The sequence below is a fragment of the Lynx canadensis genome, chromosome X (assembly GCF_007474595.2).
Source record: "Lynx canadensis isolate LIC74 chromosome X, mLynCan4.pri.v2, whole genome shotgun sequence".
Lineage (NCBI taxonomy): Eukaryota > Metazoa > Chordata > Mammalia > Carnivora > Felidae > Lynx > Lynx canadensis.
In genome coordinates this window covers 35983897-36005485 of record NC_044321.2, presented here as the reverse complement: position 1 = coordinate 36005485, position 21589 = coordinate 35983897, and the positions used below count along the sequence as shown (strand labels likewise).

Below are 21589 nucleotides of genomic sequence, written 5' to 3'. Positions count from 1 at the left end.
GCCTAGGAAATCATTTTGACAACTGTTGAAATTTCACTATAGAGTATATTTTAAATAATACTATTCTATCAATGATAAAGTTCCTGACTAGGAAATACATACTACGGTATTTAGGGGTGAAGGGCTGTGATGTTTACAACTAACTCAAACTATATACCTCAAATACAAAGTTTTTAAAAATCATGCAGGCTCCAGATTAGTAACTTTCAAACTTTCTTAACAATAGCCCACAAGAGAAAAAACAACAGCCTACAATAAAATATAAATTGTACGCAGCAATCCAGACACAACATACATACATACACATATAATATGAATAAATGCATACAAATTAAGTTTTACAAAACAATACTTGTTACATGTGACACTCTCTGTCTTTTCTGTTCTATTCTACCTTGGTTGGTTTTTTTTTTTTTTTTTTTTGAACGCTGGTTGTGACCCATTAAATTGAGTTGATTGACCACTAATGGTCACAGCCCGTTTGAACACTCCTACCCTCAGAGGTCTTTCTGCAACATTTCTAATGTTTAGTATCACCTACAGACACAGAAGTACTATCACCATGAAGACCTGACAGCTTGGTGCACCCTGAATTATGTGAGCTTTGAAAACCCAGCTCTGTAAATACAGACAGAGGAATTCAGGACATTAAAACTGAGGATTTCCAGCAAGTTGACGAATGAAGTCATCATTACTTGTGCGTGGACAACTGCTTGAGCAAGTATTTAGCAGACATACAGAATTTGCCCTGGCACTCAGGCCTGGGGGCTTAGAGTTGGCCAACTCCCACCCTGGGAAATCTGTCAGGCCCCCTTCCCAGCTATTGGCTGCCTCCTTTCCTCCTGGCCATTAGTCAGCCCCAAAGTGTGCCGCCCATAATGATTTCCGCACCTAATGGGATCATCCAAGCTGAAGACTCCCTGCCCTACTAACAGCATCTCTGTCCTCTGGACACTCTTCCCACAAAACCTAAGAAAAGAGGATTTTGTGGCCTTCCTGGAGATTCACAATGCATGTTTGCATATGAAAGACTCTAAAAAAAACTCCTGAGGTACAAAAACTTGTTTAACGTTTTTCTTTTTTTTAATCTTAGGATTTTACCCATTTATTTGTATACAGAAACCCGCTCCCCCTCTTTTTTCCCCTACCCTGCCCTAGAGTTGCTTTGTGGCTAAGGCCACCCCTGGGAATAATTGTGGAGTAAGTGAAACGGGTCTTTGTTTTCAATGCCTCTTAACACATTCCAGACCCCAGGAACCATGGCCACCTCCCTCGAGTCTAAGTTCCTCTCACATCCCCCTTCTCTCCTGTCCTGTGCATCTTTCTGGATCCTAGTGGCCCTTGCCCCTAGGGGAGGGGGAGGGCAATTGTGGTAGAAAACAAAGGGACTGGGCTTAATGAGCTGTCCTGCCAGAAAACTAGCACAGTTCTTAGTATTTAGCCACTGGATTGACTCTAATTCAGGCACTGCAGTCTGTGTCCTGGAAGATGGGGGCAAGGGATGGGGGTAGAGCCCTGTAGCCCTAAGAGCTTCCAATTCCTAGTCTTCTCACTGGAGGGCCCATGTTCACTCTTGCTTCTCTTGTCCAATTGATGCCCAGGTGACATGAGCATAAATCCATTCTTCTCCCCACCTTCACCCCATCCCGGTGTGGCACTGCCCAGGGCTCTCCTCCTCCTAGGACCATCTCTGGAAGTAAACTGTCCCTTCCATCCTGGGCTGGAATTTTCACCACCTGCCCCATCCAGTTCCCCTCTTCCCCCACCACAAACACCTCAAGCCAGTTAACGCAACTTTCCTCCGCTGGCCAAGGCAATCTGGGCCACCCCAGTGAGGCAAGGTCAGTCCATGTGTAGGACAAACACCACGATGAGCAGGAGACCAGAGCCGAGGAGAAACCAGGTGCTGTGGCCCAAAACAACGACCCCACCGGAGAGAAGGCTGTCAGACAGAGAGGTGTTGAGCGTTCCCTCGGTGGTATTGGCCACCTCCTCCACCGGGGCCCTTGGGGCCAGCAGCTTGGAGAGGAGGCTGCTGAACCTACTCACGGTGGTGGCCGCAGGCTCTGGGGACGGGCCTGGACTGGATGCGGTGAAGTTCAGCTCCTCGGGATCCACACAGAGGCCATCGGAAGTGCGCGCAAAGGCAACCTGGCTGAGGTCCAGGCCGGCCACGGAGCCTGGGGAGGCGCACGGCACGTCGGCCACGCGCCCGGAGCTCTCCATCCAGTCCCGCAGCCACTCCAGGCGGCAGTCACAGCGCCACGGGTTGCGGAAGAGAAAGAGGCGGCCCAGGAAGAAGCCAGGCTGGAAGGCAGCCCAGGCCAGCACGGTGAGGTGGTTGCCATTGAGGTGCAGAGCAAGGAGGCCCGAGAGGTTCTGGAAGGCGCCCTCCTCCACAAAGGCGATGCTGTTGCGATCCAGGTAGAGCAGCTCAAGCTCCGCCAGGTCGGCGAACCAGGCGCGCCCCACAAGGCCCAGCGCGTTGCCGCCCAGGTTGAGCGTGCGCAGGCGGCGCAGGCCTTGGAAGGCTTCGGCAGGCAGCTCGGCCAGCAGGTTGTCATTGAGCAGCAGATGCTCCAGGGCGCCGCAGTCGCGAAAGGCGCCTGCGTGCACAGCGCGGACGCGGTTGGCCTGCAGGCTGAGCGAGCGCAGGCGCCTCAGGCCCTGCAGCGAGCTAGAGGCCACCGCCTCGATGCGGCTGCGCTCCAGGTGCGCATGCGTCAGGTTGGCCAGGCCGCGCAGCGCGCCGGGCACGCGGCGGAACAGGTTGTCGAAGGCGGCGAGCTCTCGCAGGGCGGGCAGCTCGGCCAGGAGGCGCTCAGGTACCGTGAAGAGGCGGCAGGAGGCCAGGTCGAGGCGGCGGAGGCGGCTGAGCGCGGCGAAGGTGCGCGCGTGCAGGTAGCGCAGCTCGCCGTTGTGCGCCAGACGCAGCTCGGCCAAGCGCGGCAGGCCCTTGAAGGCGCCGGGCGTGATGAAGGACAGGTTGTTGTGGCGCAGCGACAGGCGGCGAAGCGACGGCAGCGTGCCGAAGGCCCGCTCGCCCAGGAAGCGCAGGCCGTTCCGGTCCAGGTCGATGGAGGCTGCCTCGCACGGAAACTCGGCCGGCACCCGCAGGAGGCCGGCGCGGTCACAGCGCACGGAGCAGCCGCGCTCGGTGCTGCTGCAGGCGCAGGCGGCCGGGCAGGTGCGCGTGCACGCCTCCTCCGCCCAGGCGCTGGGCAGGCCGAGGACTACCGCTGGCAGGTGGGGTGGGGGGCGAGAAGACAGAAAAGGAACAGCCGTCAGCTCAGGGGTCGCCCCAGGTAAGGTCCCACCTGTCCGTGTGGCAGGGTTCGGCCCTCCACCAAGTTCTCGTACCTCCTGCATAACCGTGCCCTTCGAAGGGCCTCCTCCCAGTTCTCAGACCTTAACACACGTTCCCCACCCACGCCGCCCTACCCTTTGCTTTCCAGTTCTCTTTATCAGCAAAACCCAGCTGGGATTCCGGCATCTGACCCCATTCTGAACCCTCTCCTGCCTGTAACATCACTGGGTGCTCTCCTGGAATTCAACCTAGAGGGATCATTGCATGCAGAGGAGGGACCTGGAGGGCTTCACCAGGGCCTGTGCTCTAGCCCTGCACTGCCCAATACCGTAGTCACCAGCCACATGTGGCTACTGAAGATTTGAAATGTGCCTATCCTGAATTGAGATGTGCTGGAAGTGTGAAATACACACCAGGTCTCAAAGACTTAGTACCAAAAAAAGAATGATAAGTTGTTTCATCAATAATTGTTGTATTGGTTACACGTTGAAAAGATATTTTAGATATATTTGGTTAACTGAAATATTAAAATGAACGTCATCCTTTTCTTTTTACAGTTTTTAATGGGGCTACTTAGAAAATTTAAGGGGCACCGAGTGGCCCAGTTAGTTAAGCCACGGCCTTCAGCTCAGGTCATGATCTCACGGTTTGTGAGTTTGAGCCCCACATGGGGCTCTCTGCTGTCAGCGCACAACCTGCTTTGGATCCTCTATCCCCCGTCTCTGCCCCTGCCCCGCTCACTCACTCTCTTCTCTCTCTCAAAAATAAATAAATAAACTTTAAAGAAAAAAGAAAATTTAAACATATGTGGCTTGCATTATATTTTTATTGGTGCTGCTCTAGTCCCTCCCACCATAAGAATTCAATTCCTGAAACAAAACCCACTGAGTAAATTAAGCCTCATGAAGAAGAGAGAGTTAGGGAACAGGAGGTTGGGAAAGAAAGAGAAGCCTATCAATCTTTTTTTTTTTTTTCTTTTTAACAGTCACTAAATTTAAGCCCTAAGGACAGCATACTAAATAAACTAACAATGACCTTCTTACATATCTCAGAAAATAATTGTGGACACCATGAAGTTAACTTTTATTCACCATCCCTTGCCCTCTAAAGGCTTTTTATACATTATCACGGGAAAGAATGGTGCTTATAAAATTAATTCTGTTCTGAGCATTTAAATGGAGGATCAGATAAAGACTTCAAAAGCCCTCCAGTAGGCTTGCCACCTGCACCAAAACAGAATGTTAGCCAGGGGTCCCAAGCCCCATCTTGAGTTCTAATGGAAAAGGCAGCAGGGAAGATGCGCAAGTTTTATTTTCTGGCCAAGGGAGGCTCACAGGTGGAATGTGCTCGATCTGAAATTCCTGCAGAGGAACAAAGGTACCCAGATGTAAATCTGACCACTGATATTCATAATTTCTGTTCCTCCTCAGCAGTATTCCCAAATTGCTAACAGACACCCCTGACCTACCATTCAGTCCCTCCCACTGTGTACACATTACCCTGCCTTGCCAGTCCCAGCCCCTGTAGGAACCTGAAGGTGTAGCCACACAAGGAGTGCTCAGAACTCTTGCTGCTGCCTCTGTGGTTTTGTTCAACTTCCGGTGTCTTTTCGGCACATTTGTTGTGGACACGGCGTGTTTTTACAGCTGCTAGGAAGGGGTTCAGCTCTTTCAGACTTGGCTGGAGAACACTCAGCCCTTTGAGCAACCCTTCTGTTGTAAACTGTAGCTAGTTCAACATTCTGAAGTTACAGAGGCTTGACTTAGCTTTTTCCTCTCCCTAAGAACTGTGAACTAGACACCAAGCTTCCAGCAAGGTTCTTTGGACCCTGTGCTGAACTTGGCTGTAAACAGGGCAGCAGTTGGGCTAGAGAGACACCCTGTTAGAGAGACAGGGCCAAGAATATAACCTTAACTCCAGGCGTCAGCTGGACAGGGGTGGGACCTTTTTCTATCAACTCTTCCAACTGGGTCAAGAAGAAGGCATCAGATTTCCTTACAAATAGTCCTTCATTCTACTGTCTTCTCCTTTCTAATTAAGAGAAGTGCACTCTCAACTGTATGACTCACGTTTCTACTCCACAATAGCTAACATTGTTCCGGGCACACGAAATGTTTGCAGAAATAAATGGAATTGATGCCTTCCTCTGTAATGATTCCTGCTGGAGGATATCATTTATTTATGAAACAAAACAAAACAAAACAAAACAAACTTCTTTGTCAAGGAATTCCTAGGATTATGACAGGGATTAGATTAAAAAATGGAGCTGACAATTTTTTAAAAACACACGCAAGAGAGGTGGGACTAAAGCTTTTTATGGTGTATCTTTTTTACCTCTTAAATATTGAACCATGTGATTGTATTCCCTGTTTCAGAAAATAGATTATAAAGGTTTTTTTTTTTTGAAGTTTACACACTCAAGATGTCGTCACTATTACAGACCTATTTTCAACTTCTGAAACTTTGATAGACCATTAGGAATTACTAATTTACTGGATTATTTAGTGAAATTTAAGTCAAGTAAGTTCTCAGAACAGACAAGCAAAAGCCAGTATTGGTTTACTCAATATAAAGACTAAGTGTATGAGTTCTGCTTGCAATAATGGCAGAGTAGCTTGTATCAGACTAACATTCCTGCTGATCGCTAGTGTAAACTGTGGGAAAATATTTAAAGAAAAAATATTTAAAGGCACTGGAGAGCAACCTAAATAGGCAACCAGAGTAGATACAACCCTTAAGAGAAGTAAACTAGGTGGGGCACCTGGGTGGCTCAGTTAGTTAAGCATCTGACTTTGGCTCAGGTTATGATCTCATGGTTCTCAGATAGAAGCCCCACATTGGGCTGTCTGCTGTCAACACAGAGCTGGCTTCAGATCATCTGTCCCCCCCGCCCCGCCCCTCACGTGCTCTCTGTCTCTCTGAAAAATAAAAAGAGAGAGAGAAGCAAACTAGGTAAAGACACAATTTATCTGAGTTTTCCTCTTATACCTGAAACTAATATAACCATTGTATGTTAGCTATACTGGAATTAAAAAAAATAAATTTTAAAAATAAAAAAGAAAACGGCCTTTTCCTCTTAGGGAGGGCATTATGAGGTCCATGCTGCAGATAGGGAATAGAGCTCAAGCAGAAAGCAGGAGTCTTATCAGGCTGACAAGTTAGAAGTCAGAGTATATAGCTGCCACAGTGGCTGGAAATTGAGGAGGGAAAACATGGAAAAGAAGGAGCCACACAATTGGCAAACATACTCCCCTTAGATCCTTGTTTCAGTCCTTAAGTGCATATATGTGGGGTGACTCCAAGGAGCCGAGAACTCAAGGCCAAAAGAACTACATGAAGATTTCAGCAATTTCCCAGTAATGGGAGACAGATTAACAGTTCAAGGTCCACCAAGTTAGACAGGCTTGTAAAATACCTCAGGCTTTCCAGTGAAACCCCAAAGGGCCACACCTTAGGAGTGAAGACCATTTCTCAGGACAAAGGGCAAAACTGAACTAGGTAGGCCTACCCTAACAAAGCCTAAATCTAAGCCTCCCCAGTATCAAGGTGATCTGCCAGTAAATTAACTGAATGCCACACAAAATTCAACACTCTTCGAAGGAAGATATGAGAATCTAGAATTTCTTATAACTACTATATCTTATATATAGTCAAATAATACTAGATATGTGAAGAAGTAGTAAAATGTGACATTTATCAAAAGGGGGAAAAATAGTTAATTAGAGGCAGACCCAGAGACTGCCCAGATGTTGGAATGACCAAACAAAAATTTAATATTAATATGTCAAGGAATTTATAGGAAAAGATGGATATAATGGGTGAAGACATGGGGAATTTGAATTTTAGAAGACATATGGAAACTCTAAAAATGAACCCAATGTGGGGCATCTGGGTGGCTCAGTTGGTTAAGCATCTGACTTTTGATTTTGGCTCCGGTCATCATCTCACGGTTCATGAGATAGAGCCCTGTGTGGGGCTGTGTGGGGCTGTGTGGGGCTCTCTGCTCACAGCATGCAGCCTGCTTGGGATTCTTTCCCTCTTTCTTTGCCCCTCCTCTTTTCATGGTCTCTCTCTCTCTCTCCTTTCTCTCTCTCTCAAAATAAATAAACATTTAATAAAATTTTTAAAAATTAACCAAATGGAAATCTTAGTACTGAAATAATACTACAATATTTGAATTTCTTAAAAAATCATTGAATAAGAAAAATAGCAGATTAGAGATAGCAGAAGAAAACATTTCATGTACTTTAAGAGATGTCAATAGAAATTACCCAAAATGGGGGCACCTAAGTGGCTCAGTCGGTTAAGTGTCTGACTTCTGGTCAGGTCATGATCTCACAATTCATGAGTTCAAGCCTCACATCAAGCTCTGTGCTGACAGCTCAGAGCCTGGAGCCTACTTCAGATTCTGTGTCTCCCTCTCTCTCTGCACCTCCCCTGCTCACACTCTGTCTCTCTCTCTCAAAAATAAAATAAAAACAATAAAAAAATTTAAAAAAATTACCCAAAATGAAGCACAGAGAGAAAAAAAAGATTGGAAAAAATATGGTGGGAGCTTCAATGACCCGTGGGATATCAAGCAATTAGACTAACATGCATGTATTGGGAGTCCCAGAGGAGAGAACACAGCAGGTAAATAATTGAAGACAATTTTCAAAATTCAATTGAAAACAAGAAGCCCAGCAAACCCCAAATAACATCACACACACACACACTCCTATAGGGACATCATAGTCAGACTACTGAAAACCAAAGACAGAAAATTCGTTAAAGCATCCAAAGAATAAAGACATTATATAGAGTACACGACAATAAAAATGATGACTGACTTCTTATCGGAAACAACAGAGACCATAAGACAATAGAATTATATATTTTAAAATTTTTTTTTATTAAGTAAACTCTATGCCTAATGTGGCGCTCAAACTCATGACCCCAAGATCAAGAATTGCATGTTCTACCAACTGAGCCAGCTAGGTACCCCAAGAATTATATCTTTTAAAGTGCTGGAGGGGTGCCTGGGTGGCTCAGTTGGTTAAGTGTCTGACTCTTGACTTCATCTCAGGTTATGATCTCACAGTTGGTGAGATTGAGCCCAATATTGGGCTCTGTGCTGACAGTATGGAGTCTCCTTGGGATTCTCTCTCCCTCTCCCTCCCTCCCTTCCTCCCTCTCTCTCTCTCTCTCTTCCCCCTCCTCAACTTGCATGTGTGCACGTGCTCACATAAAAATAAATAAATAAACTTTTTTAAAAAAATAACAATAAAATGCTGGGGGGGCACCTGGGTGGCTCAGTGCATTAAGTGTTCAACTTCGGTTCAGGTCATGAGCTCACGGCTCATGAGTTCGAGCCCCATGTAGGGCTCTATGCTGACAGCTTGGAGCCTGGAGCCTGCTTTGGGTTCTGTATCACCCTCTCTCTCTGCCCCTCCCCTGCTCGTTCATGCTCTCTCAATAATAAACATTAAAAAAATTTTTTAATTAAAAAAAAAGAAGAAAGTATTAACTTAGGCTATATTAAAATAAAAACAAATTCTACTCTTTGAAAGACATTGTTAAGAGAATGAAAATACAGACCACAGACTGGGAGAACACATCTGTATATTTTCTCTGTATGTATCTCATAAAGGACTTGTACCCAAAATATATAAAGAACTCTTAAAACTCAATAAGAAAACAGATAACCTAATTAATAATTGGCAAAATAGGTGAAGAAACACTTCACCAAAAAAAGATATACAGAAGGCAAATAAACACAAGAAAATATGGTCAACATCATTCATTGTTAGGCAAATCCAAATTAGAATTGCATCCTATTAGAATGACTAAAATTAGAAAGACTGACATAACAAGTGTTAGAGAGCATATGGAATAACTGGGACCCTCTTACACTGCTGGTGGGAGTGTGAAATGGTACAACCACATTGGAAACAACGTGGCAGTTTCTTTAAAAGTTAAACATACACCTACCTTCTGATCCATCCATTCTAAGCCTAGGGAAATAAAAGCATATGTCCATACTAAAGACTTGGGGATGACCGATCACAACAGCTTTATTCATAACAACCCCAAACTGGAAACCACACAAACACCCACCAAGGTTGAACAGGTAAACAAATTATGATGTATCCACACAATGGAATACTACTGGGTGATAAAAAGAAATGGACATAAAAAGAAATGCAACATAGAGGAATCTCAAGTTAATTCTGCTGAGTGAAAGAAGCCAAACAAAAAAAGGTACATACTATATGATTCCACTTACATAAATATTATTCTATAGTAACAGAAAGACCAGTAGTTGCCTGGGGATGGGTCAGGAGGTAGGGAGGGGGCAGGAAGGAGAGGTTATACAGGGGCATGAATCTTGAGGGCAATAGATATGGTATTTATCTTGATTGTGCTAATGGTTTCACAAGAGTACACTTTAAATACGTTGTTTATTAGATGTCGCTTATATGTCAATAAAGCTGTTTTTAACGTTTACTTATTTTTGAGAGAGAGAGAGAGTGTGTGTGTGTGTGTGTGTGTGTGTGTGTGTGTGAGAGAGAGAGAGAGAGAGAGAGAGAGAGAGAGAGAGAGAGAGGAAGAGAAAGAGGGAGACACAGAATCCGAAGCAGGCTCCACGCTCTGAGCTGTCAGCACAGAGCCCAATGCAGGGCTCCAACCCATGAACCATGGGATCATGACCTGAGCTGAAGTCGGACACTCAACCAATAGAGTGGGGGCCACTCAGTCGCCCCCAATAAAGCTGTTTTTAAAAAAAGAGATTAAGTGCTACGGTTTGTGTATGTGTGTGTGTGTGTGTGTGTGTATATGTGTATATATGTGTATATATATGTGTGTATATATGTGTATATATGTGTATATATATGTGTGTATATATGTGTATATATATGTGTGTATATATATATGTGTGTGTATATATATGTGTATATATGTGTATATATACATATATATACACACACATATATACATTATATATGACTTATATACAGAATATAAAAATAACTACAAATGAATAATGAAAAGACAACTAGATAAAAATGGGTAAAAGACTTGAACACTTTACAAAAGAATATATTAAGTAGCCACCAAGCACATGAAAAGGTGCTCAATATCATTAGCCATTAGGGAAGCGCCAATTAAAACCACAATGAGATTCTCTAGACGCCCACTAGAATGGCTAAAAAGACTGACAACCTTTGCCAAATGGTGGCAAACATGTAGAACAATGGGATTCTCCTACATTGTTGGTGGGAGTGGAAAAGAGTTCAATAACTTTGGAAAATTTTGGCAGTGTCTATTACCATTAAACATATGCCCACCCATGACTCTGCAATTCCATTCCTAGGTATTCACCCAAGAGAAATAAAAGAAAGGTCCACATAAAGATTAGACAAGAATGTTCATGGTGGCTTATTCATAATAGATAAAAATTGGAAATTACCCAACAGTAGAAAAATAAATTACAATATATTCATACAGCAGAACACTACTCAGCAATAAAAAGGAACAAACTATTGATACAAACAAAAACATCATGTCGAGCCAAAGAAACTTGACAAAAAAGAGTACATACTTTAGGGGGCGCCTGGGTGGCTCAGTAGGTTAAGCATCCAACTCTTGATTTTGGCTCAGGTCATGATCTCATGGTTCATGAGACTGAGCCTTGTGTCGGGCTCTGTACTGACAGGGCAGAGCCTGCTTGGGATTCTGTATCTCCCTCTCTCTCTGCCCCTCCCCTGCTCATGCTCTAATTCTCTCTCTCTCTCTCTCTCTCTCTCTCTCTCAAAATAAATAAATAAACAAACACTTTTTAAAAAGAGCACATACTATAGGATTTTACTTCTATGCAGTCCTAGAACAGCTCATGGCAGTGGCCCTGGGAGCTCAACAGAACAAGTTATCTGGGTGATATGAGCATGTATAAAGCAATTCAAATTAATCAAGTTTTATGGGTCTCTTTTGGCCTTATAACACCTAACTTTTTAATTAGTGTTTGCTCAAAACTAAGCCTGCTACATTTTTTTCGTTTTAATACGACAACCTGCAAGGTATTATTCCCTTTTTCTCCCAAAGGAGGAAACTGAGTTTCAGGGTGGTTAAATAACACCACGCTTTGGTTTTTGTCTTTCCGCTATGCAGTGCGATCCCCCACCCCACACACCTAGCCTCTCTGAGCTTCCGTCTCTTTAACTGTAAACTGAAGGGCCGGCACTTCCTGCCCTTTGGGGGCCCCTTCTGGCTGGCATTTTCCGTGACTGGACAGCAGCTGTTGCCAACCACCACCTCTTAGAAAAAAATACCCCAGTCAGAGCCCCATGTGTCTCTGCCGCTTCCTCCCAGACACAGCTGTTTGGACTGCAGATAAACATTTGACCTAAGCAGAGCCAATCAGATGCATTCAACAATCCCTACCACCACCCCCACCACCTTCAACGAACATGGAACACGCAGTGAGATCATGTGAGCACCAACCTGTATAGCACTGGGGCTAGGGTTTATACCAAAGCCACATGCAGGTCAAAGTTCTAAGGGAGCAGTAGTCGAGGGCAAGGGGAGGAAGCTGGTGGGCCGACAGAGGATGAAACCCAAGGTGAGAATCACAGAAATGGAGAGCAGGAAGAGTAGGAAGTTGCTAGCCAGCTCTCTAGTCCCGTTAAGACCCTGCTATAGCTGTTTCTATGACATTTCCCTGTGTCCATTTCAGAAACCCATTCAAACCACCTACGTGGACAAGTGGATTTCTGTTCCCTGCGACCAAACCACCTCTGCTAATAGTGATACCGTTTCTAGCTACCGACCACCTTTTAAATACTCTTTCTACACTTAGGGAATTTCCTACCTTGTAAGTCCTGCCTCCTGAAGATAGAAGCCGGAGATTCTCTTTCCTTACTTCCCTTGCAGTTAGGGCCCAGGCATGTGACCTAGTTTCGTCGATCAGACACACACAGGGACACTTGGATTCAGAAGTAAATGCCAGGCAGAAACCATTTTCTGGCCAGGATGATGGCAGAGGCGTCTGGCTTGCAGGCTCCTATGGTGGAATTTCTGGCACCCAGCGCCCAGCATGATGCCCATGAGCCGCCGCATGTGCCAACCAGTGGTGGTTGCTTCAGGGTCTTTGCGAGAGCTGCCCCACTCCCTTGTTGAGGAATGCTCTGGGCAGTGGGCCTCCAACCAGGAAGACTGGGAATACTATCACTGAATAAACCCTTTCTTGGCTCCAGTGATACCTTAGGCAGGTTCTGTGCTTTGCACTAAGATTCCTAAACAACATCCTAAGTAAAACAGGTCCCCTAATCTCTCTAGTACCATCTCCTCCTTTCCCCAAAGAACATCATGAACTCTTAACCTTAAAAGAGAAAATCCAGGGGCGCCTGGGTGGCTCAGTCGGTTAAGCATCCGACTTCGGCTCAGGTCATGATCTCGCGGTCTGTGAGTTTGAGTCCCTCGTTGGGCTCTGTGCTGACAGCTCAGAGCCTGGAGCCTGCTTCAGATTCTGTGTCCCCTCTCTGTGCCCCTCCCATGCTCATGCTCTCTCTCTCTCTGTATCTTAATAATAAATGTTTAAAAAAAAGAGAAAACCCAAAACAAAAGACAGAAAACCGTTCAGGGAGCCTGGGTGGCTGTCAGTTAAGCATCCGACTCTTAATCGAGTCCTACATCAGGTTCTGTGCTGTCAGCGCAGAGCCTGCTTGGGATCCTCTCTCCCTCTCTCTCTTAAAATAAATAAATGAATGTGTTTTGTTTTTTTTAAGAGAAAGCTACTCAAATTCAGGACCAGGCAGTGAGCCTCAAGAGCCAAAAGGAAGCTCCTTGCTATTCATTGCCATGATATGTAGAAAACATAATGAAAATTTGTTTAGGCCATTCCTGATTTTTCCACATGCAAATGAAAAGAGGCCTCTCCTGGAATCAGCAGTGATTATTCCAAAGACAAATCTCCTCGCTGTCTAGAGCTGAGTTCCATGGGGATACCTTGGTCAGAAAAACATGTGCCAAATTAAAATAAAGATCACAGTTTGTGAGAAGAGAAGGTCAAAACTCATTGGCAGTTGCTCAGCAATTTTTCTTCTCATGCCAGTGTTTTTGGGAAGGATCCATGTGGAAATCTGAAAAGGTTTTGCTGCCTTCATTCCCAGTCTGAGGTTGGGAGAGGAAGATGAGAAATTCGGTGAAACTGGCCTGAGCTCAGGACTGGCCTCTGCCCAGCCAGCCTCCATCACAGCCCTGGGATACACATGTGGGGCTTTCCATTCAGTCTGGAAACACTCATCCTGAGGGCACAGCCTCTCTAGTTCTCTCATAAATTTTGATGACACTGCCTTTCATCCCTGGTCTCTTGTACTGCTTTTTTGGAGTGTTCTGTTTTGCTTTAACCTCAGACAAGCTTTCTGCATCTCAGCTTCCTCATCTGAAACGGGCAGACCATTATGAGGAACAGATGGGCCAATTAGCTTGCTCCCATGTTTTCACAGCTGTTTCAAACATTTCAACTCATCTGTTCCTCATAATGGTCTGCCCGTTTCAGATGAGGAAGCCGAGATGCAGAAATAGTGAAGTTATTACAAGTAGACTTCAAGGAAGAGTCTAGAATGGTTCTCCACCTGGGCTGCGCATCAGAATCACCCAATGAGCTTTCAACTAACTCGCAATACTCAGGCTGTACACTATACCAATTAAATCCAAATCTTCAGTGGGTGGAAACAATCATTGGTGCTGCTAAAGCTCCACGGATGATTCCAATATACAGCCCAAGTCAAAAAACCAGGGGTCTACGTGGACCGACTTTACCAACATGGGATTTAGCTGCGTGGTATATAAGATGTTGCAAGGTGTAACCTAGAATGACCGTATGCCCCAGCAATTCCACTCCTGGGTATATACCCAAAGGAATTGAAAGTAGGCGTTCTAACAAATACTTGCACACAAATGTTCATTGCAGCATTATTCACAATAGCCCAAAGCTGGAAACAAACGTCCATCGAAAGATGAATGGATAAACAAAATGCGGTCTATCCACACAGTGAAATATTATTTTGCCATTAAAAGGAATGAGGTAGTGATACACACTACCTTGAAAACATTATGCTAGGTGAAAGCGGCCAGATGCACAGACCACACATTGTATGATTCCATTTACGTGAAATACTCAGCATAGGCAAATCCACTGAGACAGAAAGTAGATTAGTGGTTGCCAGGGGCTGGGAGGCGGGGGGTGGGTTCTACCGCTTGTAGAGTGGGAGTGGCTGCTTAATAGGTACATGGTTTCCTTTCACAGTGATGAAAACGTCTTGGAAGTAGATAGAGGAGATGGTCACACAACACTGTGAATGTGTTAAATGCTGCTGAACTGTACACTTTAAAATGGTTCATTGTTAATTTTATGTTCCGTGAATTTTAGTTCAATAAAGGAAATGGAGCGCCTGGGTGGCTCAGTCAGTTGAGCGTCCGACTTCAGCTCAGGTCATGATCTCATGGTTTATGAGATTGAGCCTCGCATCAGGCTCGCTGCTGTCAGCCCACAGCCTGCTCTGGATCCTCTGTCTCCCTCTCTCTCTCTGCCCCTACCCTGCTCCTTCTCTTTATTTCTCTCGCTCTCGCTCTCTCAAAACTAAATAAAAATAGGGGTTTTTTTAAGTTACAAAGTGTCCCTGAAACTGGGCAAATACCAGAAGGGGGTCCCTGCTTTTGTGTCATGGTCTGACGTGCTGGCCAGCCCCCAAGCTGCAGGGAGCCAGTGATGGCTGGGCTCGGATGGCCCACAGAATGATGTCTTAATGCAGGCCAGCTGAGGAATTTCTCCTTCATAGGTCCTCGGCTTTTCGGATATGCGCTTTTCCCCCTCGAGGTTTGCTAGGAGAACAGTTACTCATGGAGTTTCCAACCACAGGCTGAGTTGGAAGCGTTTCTTCATTCCCATTGTTTTCAAAGAACTTGTGCCTCATGAAACCAAAATAGCAAGGGAAAATATGGTCAATTTTCTGCTTTCAGCAAAATCTAGTCAGCCACTTTGGCTCCAGAAGTCATTTTCATCCTACTCCCGGCCAATGCTCCTCAGGCCAGCACCCAATGCTGGATTTTCTAATTTTTGAATGTTTATTTATTCTTGAGACAGACAGAGAAAGAGAGACAGAGTGCAAGTTGGGGAGGGGCAGAGAGAGAGGGACACACAGAATCTGAAGCAGGATCCAGGCTCTGAGCTGTCAGCACAGAGCCTGACGCGGGACTCGAACTCACAAACCGCAAGATCATGACCCGAGCTGAAGTCAGACGCTTAACCGACTGAGCCACCCAGGCACCCCCAGTTCTGGAGTTTCAAAACAAAAGGGGTGGGGGGAACCAGAAAGGCAAGTGGGGGAGACCATCACGTGGCCTCTGATCTCACAGTAACCCCAGAACTTCCTTCTCATACTGCAAATGTACCGTTTGTGGCAGTAAAGAAAGGATCATGGATTCACCCTGCACTTTGCTAATGAAAGTCCTGGGAGATGGAGAAACCAGTTTGTCTCAGGAAAGGTGGTCTGCTGACAGCCTCACAGGCCCTGTGGATCTTAGGGTAGAGAGCTGTCCCATCTGAGTTCTAGAACACAAGGCCCCCACAGAGGCCTCCGGGCATAAATATTGATAATCGCCCCAATATTGATAACTGAAAACAAATGCTCAACAACAGGGGAATGAGGGGCACCTGGGTGGCCCAGTTGGTTAAGGGTCTGGCTCTTGGTTTCAGCTCAAGTCATGATCTCACAAGTTGGGTGTTCAAGCCCTGCATCTGGCTCTGCACTGTTAGCAAGGAGCCTGCTTGGGATTCTTTGTCTCCCCCTCTCTCTGACCACCACCCCCCCCCGGTTGTGCTCTCTCTCTCTCTCTCTCTCTCTCTCTCAAAATAAATAAGTAAACATTTAAAAACAAAACTAAACAATAGAATGAATAGTGAACAAACCAGTACCCCCATCCAGAGAGCACTACTCTCCACTCAGAACCTCACACCCATACTGCCCTACACCCTACAGCACCTGAGTCTCGTTAGTGAAGGATTTGTTCTCTTTGGGTTGCAGGTGCCCTCCCCCTACAGACTTCTTTTTTCTTTTAAGCCAAGTTGATTGAGGTATAATTTACTTACAATAAAATGTACCCATTTTAAGTGTGTAACAAATATAACACCCATGTAACCACCACCCTAATCATGATTTAGAACATGCCTACCACCCAGAAAGTTTCCTTGGGTCCTTCTGGCAGCGGTCCCCTCCCCATCCGCAGCTCCAGACAACCACCGATATGCTTTCTGAATGATAGATTAGTTTTGCCTATTCTAGAATTTCATATAAATGGAATCAGGGGCACCTGGGTGGCTCAGTTAGTTGCACATCCTACTCTCTACTTCGGCTCAGTTGCCCCAGGTAAAGTCCTACCTGTCCACGAGTGACTAAAGCTGATGGAAGGGTCTGTGGGCCAGTTTTGTTGTGGACTTGTATTTTCATTCAGCATTTGCCTGGGAGTGGAATTGCTGGGTCATATGGTAGGTGTATGTCTCAGTTGCCCCACATCCTCACCAACACTTGCTATTGTCTTCTTAACTCTAGCCATCCTCCTGGGTGTGAGGTGGTATCTCATTGTGATTTTGATTTGCATCTCCCTAATGATTAATGATGCTAAGCATCTTTTCATGTGCTTATTAGTTATTTGTAATATCTTCTCTGATGAAATAGCTATTCAAAATGGGTGTCCCATTTTTTTCAAAATGGGTTGTCTCAGGGGCACCTGGCTGGCTCAGTTGGTGGAGTATGTGACTTGATCATGGGGTCGTGAATTCAAGCCCCACGTTGGGCATAGAGATTACTTAATGAAAAGAAAAAAAATTTTTAATGAGTTGTCTTATTATTGAGTTTGAAGAGTTTTTGAAATACATACAGATTTTTTAGGGGCAAGACCTCTATCAGGTATTGTAATGGTTCTAATCTGGGAGGCTTCACCCATTGAACAAACAAATCCTTATTAAGCACCTACTGCGTCTTAGACTCTAGAGACAGCAGAGTAAATAGAACAGAAACCCTGGCCCTTGTTAAAGGACCGTGGCTTAGAGCACGCCATTGGTGAAGAATCCCGTAAAGTGAGTTAAGGAATCGGGATATTAAACTGTGGACAGCAGGAAGACCCTGAAGGGTGTCACATGGGGGAGGGGAGAGGCCCTTCCAGGCAACCCTCCTGTCCAGAGAATTTCTGTTTGGGTTTTGTCCCAGATTTACCCTGCTGTGAGCCCCTTCTGATTCTACCACGATCTTGTTTTGTCAGGCTTATTTAATCATTTTTTTTTTTCTAGCTAAGGAGGTAGAACCCTATCCCTGCCTGCATCTCGGGAACACGTCGTTCATAATCCTGTGACTTGTAGTCAGAGTAATATTGTCTGTGCTGCTGAGTGTGTTTTAAATTAAAGCGCCAGGGGATGTGGAGAGGGTCATTAATTTTAAGTGCATCTATTTTTAGCAAATGATGTCACCGCTAAGCTCTCCAACTTGTCACAAGAAGTCGGGATGTATTTCGGGTTTCTGCGGCAGCAGGAACAGTTCCTGTTTTGCAGTGCACAGGCTATGAATACGGTCTGCATTCTGTCAGAACAGGAGAGCTTTCGGTACACATTTAAAATCATATTGGCTCTTAGAAGCAAACATTCTGTCCCAATGAGTCAATCAAACTTCATATCCTTTCTAGGTAGGAGAAATGGCAAGGAGCTGGCTGTTCGTATTTATATAAATGTCAACCTCTGTCCTTTGGAGGCTCCTCGAGGTAGAGAGTCATGTCCTATTTATCATAGTGTTCCCTGCACCTTGTTCCAATTTGTTTTCTCATTTATTTATTGGATCTCTCACAAAGGAATAGAAGTTTCTCAAGGACAAAAGCTATGCAGTTATATCCTTCATAATATCCCTTGAGTGTATTGAAGATACAAACAATATGTACCTGTTGATTCCATTGAATAGAGCAAGGTCTACTTTTTGAAACAGTGAACTAAAGGGTAAGAAAATTCTATTGCTACCATTTTAGAATTATCTGGTAAATTTTCTCTGCCAGCGCTGCACACAGAGGTCTATTACATAGGTAGTTATGACCTCAAATAATTACATTCACCCGAGGGTCAGAAAAAACAGATTGTTTGTATAGGATTCTTTACTGCAGAATTTATCAAGGGATTTTTTCCTTGGGCAATCTCAGATTTGAGCAGTTGGGGCTATAGAGGTGGGGAAAAAAATCTTTGTGATGAGTCTCCTGGTTATATTAAAACCCACATAACAATAGGACTAAAAAACTTGGGCAAAATGTTTCATCACCCATAATCCCACAATTCCAACATACTCTCATTTTTTCTTTTTTTAAATTTTTTATGTTTAATTCATTTTTGAGAGAGAGAGAGTGTGTGATCAGGGGAGGGGCAGAAAGAAAGGGAGACACAGAATCCCAAGCAGACTCCACACTGTCAGTACAGAGCTTGATGCGAGACTTGAACTCACGAACCGTGAGATCATGACCTGAGCTGAGTCGGATACTTAACCAACTGAGCCACCCAGGCACCCCTATTTTCATTTGTCCTTCTTCCTTTAGGAAGATGGTTTAAGAGATTTTTTCTTAACTAAATGAGCTTAAAATAATATGATTAGAAAACCACTGCACTTTTTGGTGATTACACCAATGAATTCATATCTGAAATTGAAAATCACCAAAAGGCTATTTTATATATACGGCTCAGGAATTTTGTGGGGGGGTTTTAATGTTTATCTCTCTTGAGAGAGAGAGAGAGAGAGCGTGAGTGGGAGAGGGGCAGAGAGAGAAAGGGAGAGAGAGAGAGAGACAGAGAGACAGAGAATTCCAAGCAGACTCCACACTGTCAGCACAGAACCTGATGCAGGGCTCTATCCCACAAACCGTGAGATCATGACCTGAGCCAAAATCAAGAGTCTGACACTCAACCTACTGAGCCCCCCAGGTGCCCCAGGAATCTTTATATTTAAACAAACAAAACCCACCACCTGCTCTGTTTTATCTCATTTTCCAATCCCTCCCCCATGATCACAGTTCAGTGACACCTAATCAGAACTGGTGTCCATGTACATCTTCCCTGGAAGCCACTTGAAGACCAAGCTCCTTGGGCAGAAGCCCTGTGGTCTCCATGCATCTTCTAGAATCTTCTATGGGTTCGCCAACCCCTGCACCCACTGGCAGCTGTCTGCTGGGGGTCAAGAAGGAGCAGGCCTTGGAACTCACCATGCAGCAGCAGCACCAGCATCCCGTGGCCTTTCACGAACCTGGTGGCTTAGAGCCACCCAGCTGTGGAAGCCCTACCTGAGGGGAGACAGCACAGGTCACCGAGTGCCCATGAGGGTTCCCTTGAGAACCAGGACACACAGACCCCTCCCCACACCTCCACCCTTCCTCCTGAATGCCCTGCCTTTGCCCTCTTCTTCCTCACACTCATGTCTCCCCATTCACCTTGGTGTCGAGTTAAGAGAAACCAGTAACAACAGCCAATCAGAAGCTCCCCCCGCCCTGACAGCTTGGATCTGTTCGGAAACCCTTGGTCAGACTAAAACCCTGACAGCAACACAGATGGACTCACTGACAACCCAGCAAGCAAATGGCCAGAGCGGAAACCTCTGCAAAGAAACATTCGTGAATAGTCCCCAAATGTTGCTTACTGTCCTGGGGGTCTGCCTGGTCCTGCTCCTCCTCAGAGGTGCCCTTCGGCTCCCCCAGCCCATCCATCTCCGGAGTCCCGCAGCCACAGTGCTAAAAATGGTCCGACAGAGTAAAGGGGGGTGGGGTGGTGAGCAGGAGTCGAGGAGGAATACTTGCTTGTGCAGGTTTGAGCGCTTATTTTTCTGTCTCCAGATTTAATGGCAGGAAAATCCTGTATCAGATGAGGATCAACAGAGATGAAAGAATGTGTCTGCCTTTCGAATCACCAAAGCCAGTGACAGATTTTGCTGACACACCAATCGGCTTTATCCCCAGGCCTTGGCCTCTCCATCTGCCTGTCCCCTTTCTCTCCTTAAACCCTCCGCAGACCCCACCTCCCACCCTGACCCCAGCCCCAGCCCCCAAGCGACATGCAGCCAGAAATTGGCTTCCTGCCACCCAAATAGCATTATCAGCATTTTCAACAAGGACGTGTTATATAACTTAGAGAGGTGGGGAAGGGACAGGACAGCTTAAAATAATGATGTTTTTCCCAAAATGCAGGCTGCTCACTTCCTTCCTTTGGAGTGGCTGATGGCAGATGACCCAAAAACAGACTGTGGAGAGAGGGTCTTTCACTACAGTAAGGCTAGAATCCTGGCTTTGGGGTTGAGGCTGTGATAGCCACCAACTCAGACAGCATGTCTGTAGGTCATTTCCAGAACCTGGCTGAGGTTTCTCAAACCCAGCAGGACTCAGGACTCACTACTCAGGAGTGTCTCCCAGGACTAGAGAGACCACCAGGAGCAGTAGCCTCAGGGAGCTGGTGGAATGTGGAATCTCAGCATTCTCACCCCCACCACCAGAGTCCTATGCTCGAAAGTAAAGCTCGGGGGGCACCTGGGTGGCTCAGTCGGTTAAGCGTCCGACTTTGGCTCAGGTCATGATCTCACGGTTTGTGAGTTCGAGCCCCACATCGGGCTCTGTGCCGATAGCTCAGAGCCTGGAGCCTGCTTCGGATTCTGTGTCTCCTCCTCTCTCTGCCCCTCCCCCACTTGGGCTCTGTCTCTCTCTGTCTATCAAAAATAAATAAATGTAAAAAAAAATTTTTTTTAAAAAAAAGGAAAGAAAGTAAAGCTCGGGGTGTGAATCTAGGCATCTGAGGCTGCTGTGCTTGGGAAATTTTTTTCTTCCACCTGGGCCTTGTAAAACCAAAACATGGCTGAACTTGTCATAACCTCTACTGAGAAGGAAACCATACTGGGGATAGGGTAGAAATGTGGGTGGATGAAGCCCTCCAAAGGAAGCCTCTGCCCAGGCTGGCCCACTCTGCACAGATGGGATTGGTGGGCAGCACTCCCTTGGTGACCACTGGTGTTCAAGGTGTCCTTCCAGCCTTCCTTCCGGACCTTGGCCCAATGAAGCCTCTTCCCCCAGCAGCAGGCCAGAGGCTGAAACGTGGCTGTGAGAACAGCCTGTCTACACCTCCGGTCCTTGCCCATGGCTTATTGGATCCACCTTGCCTTCAGTCTTCTCCAGGCTAGTGGGCTTGTTGCCCTGGGCCAAGGACCTCCCTGAGGAAGACCTTCTCTGCCTATGAAATCAGAC

The 21589-nt window shown here is 45.7% G+C and overlaps 1 protein-coding gene across 1 annotated transcript; it reads right to left on the bottom strand.

Annotated features, from left to right (window-relative positions):
- Window positions 1–424: 424 nt before the first annotated feature.
- NYX (nyctalopin) lies at window positions 425–3459 on the bottom strand. The gene has a single exon (XM_032592128.1). The coding sequence runs from the start codon at window positions 3367–3369 to the stop codon at window positions 1843–1845; it is 1527 nt and encodes a 508-aa protein (XP_032448019.1). The 5' UTR covers window positions 3370–3459; the 3' UTR covers window positions 425–1842.
- Between the last annotated feature and the right edge of the window lie 18130 nt (window positions 3460–21589).

Excerpts from the sequence above, each read along its gene's own strand:
- NYX (XM_032592128.1), bottom strand. The coding sequence starts at position 3,369 with ATGCAGGAGGTACGAGAACTTGGTGGAGGGCCGAACCCTGCCACACGG.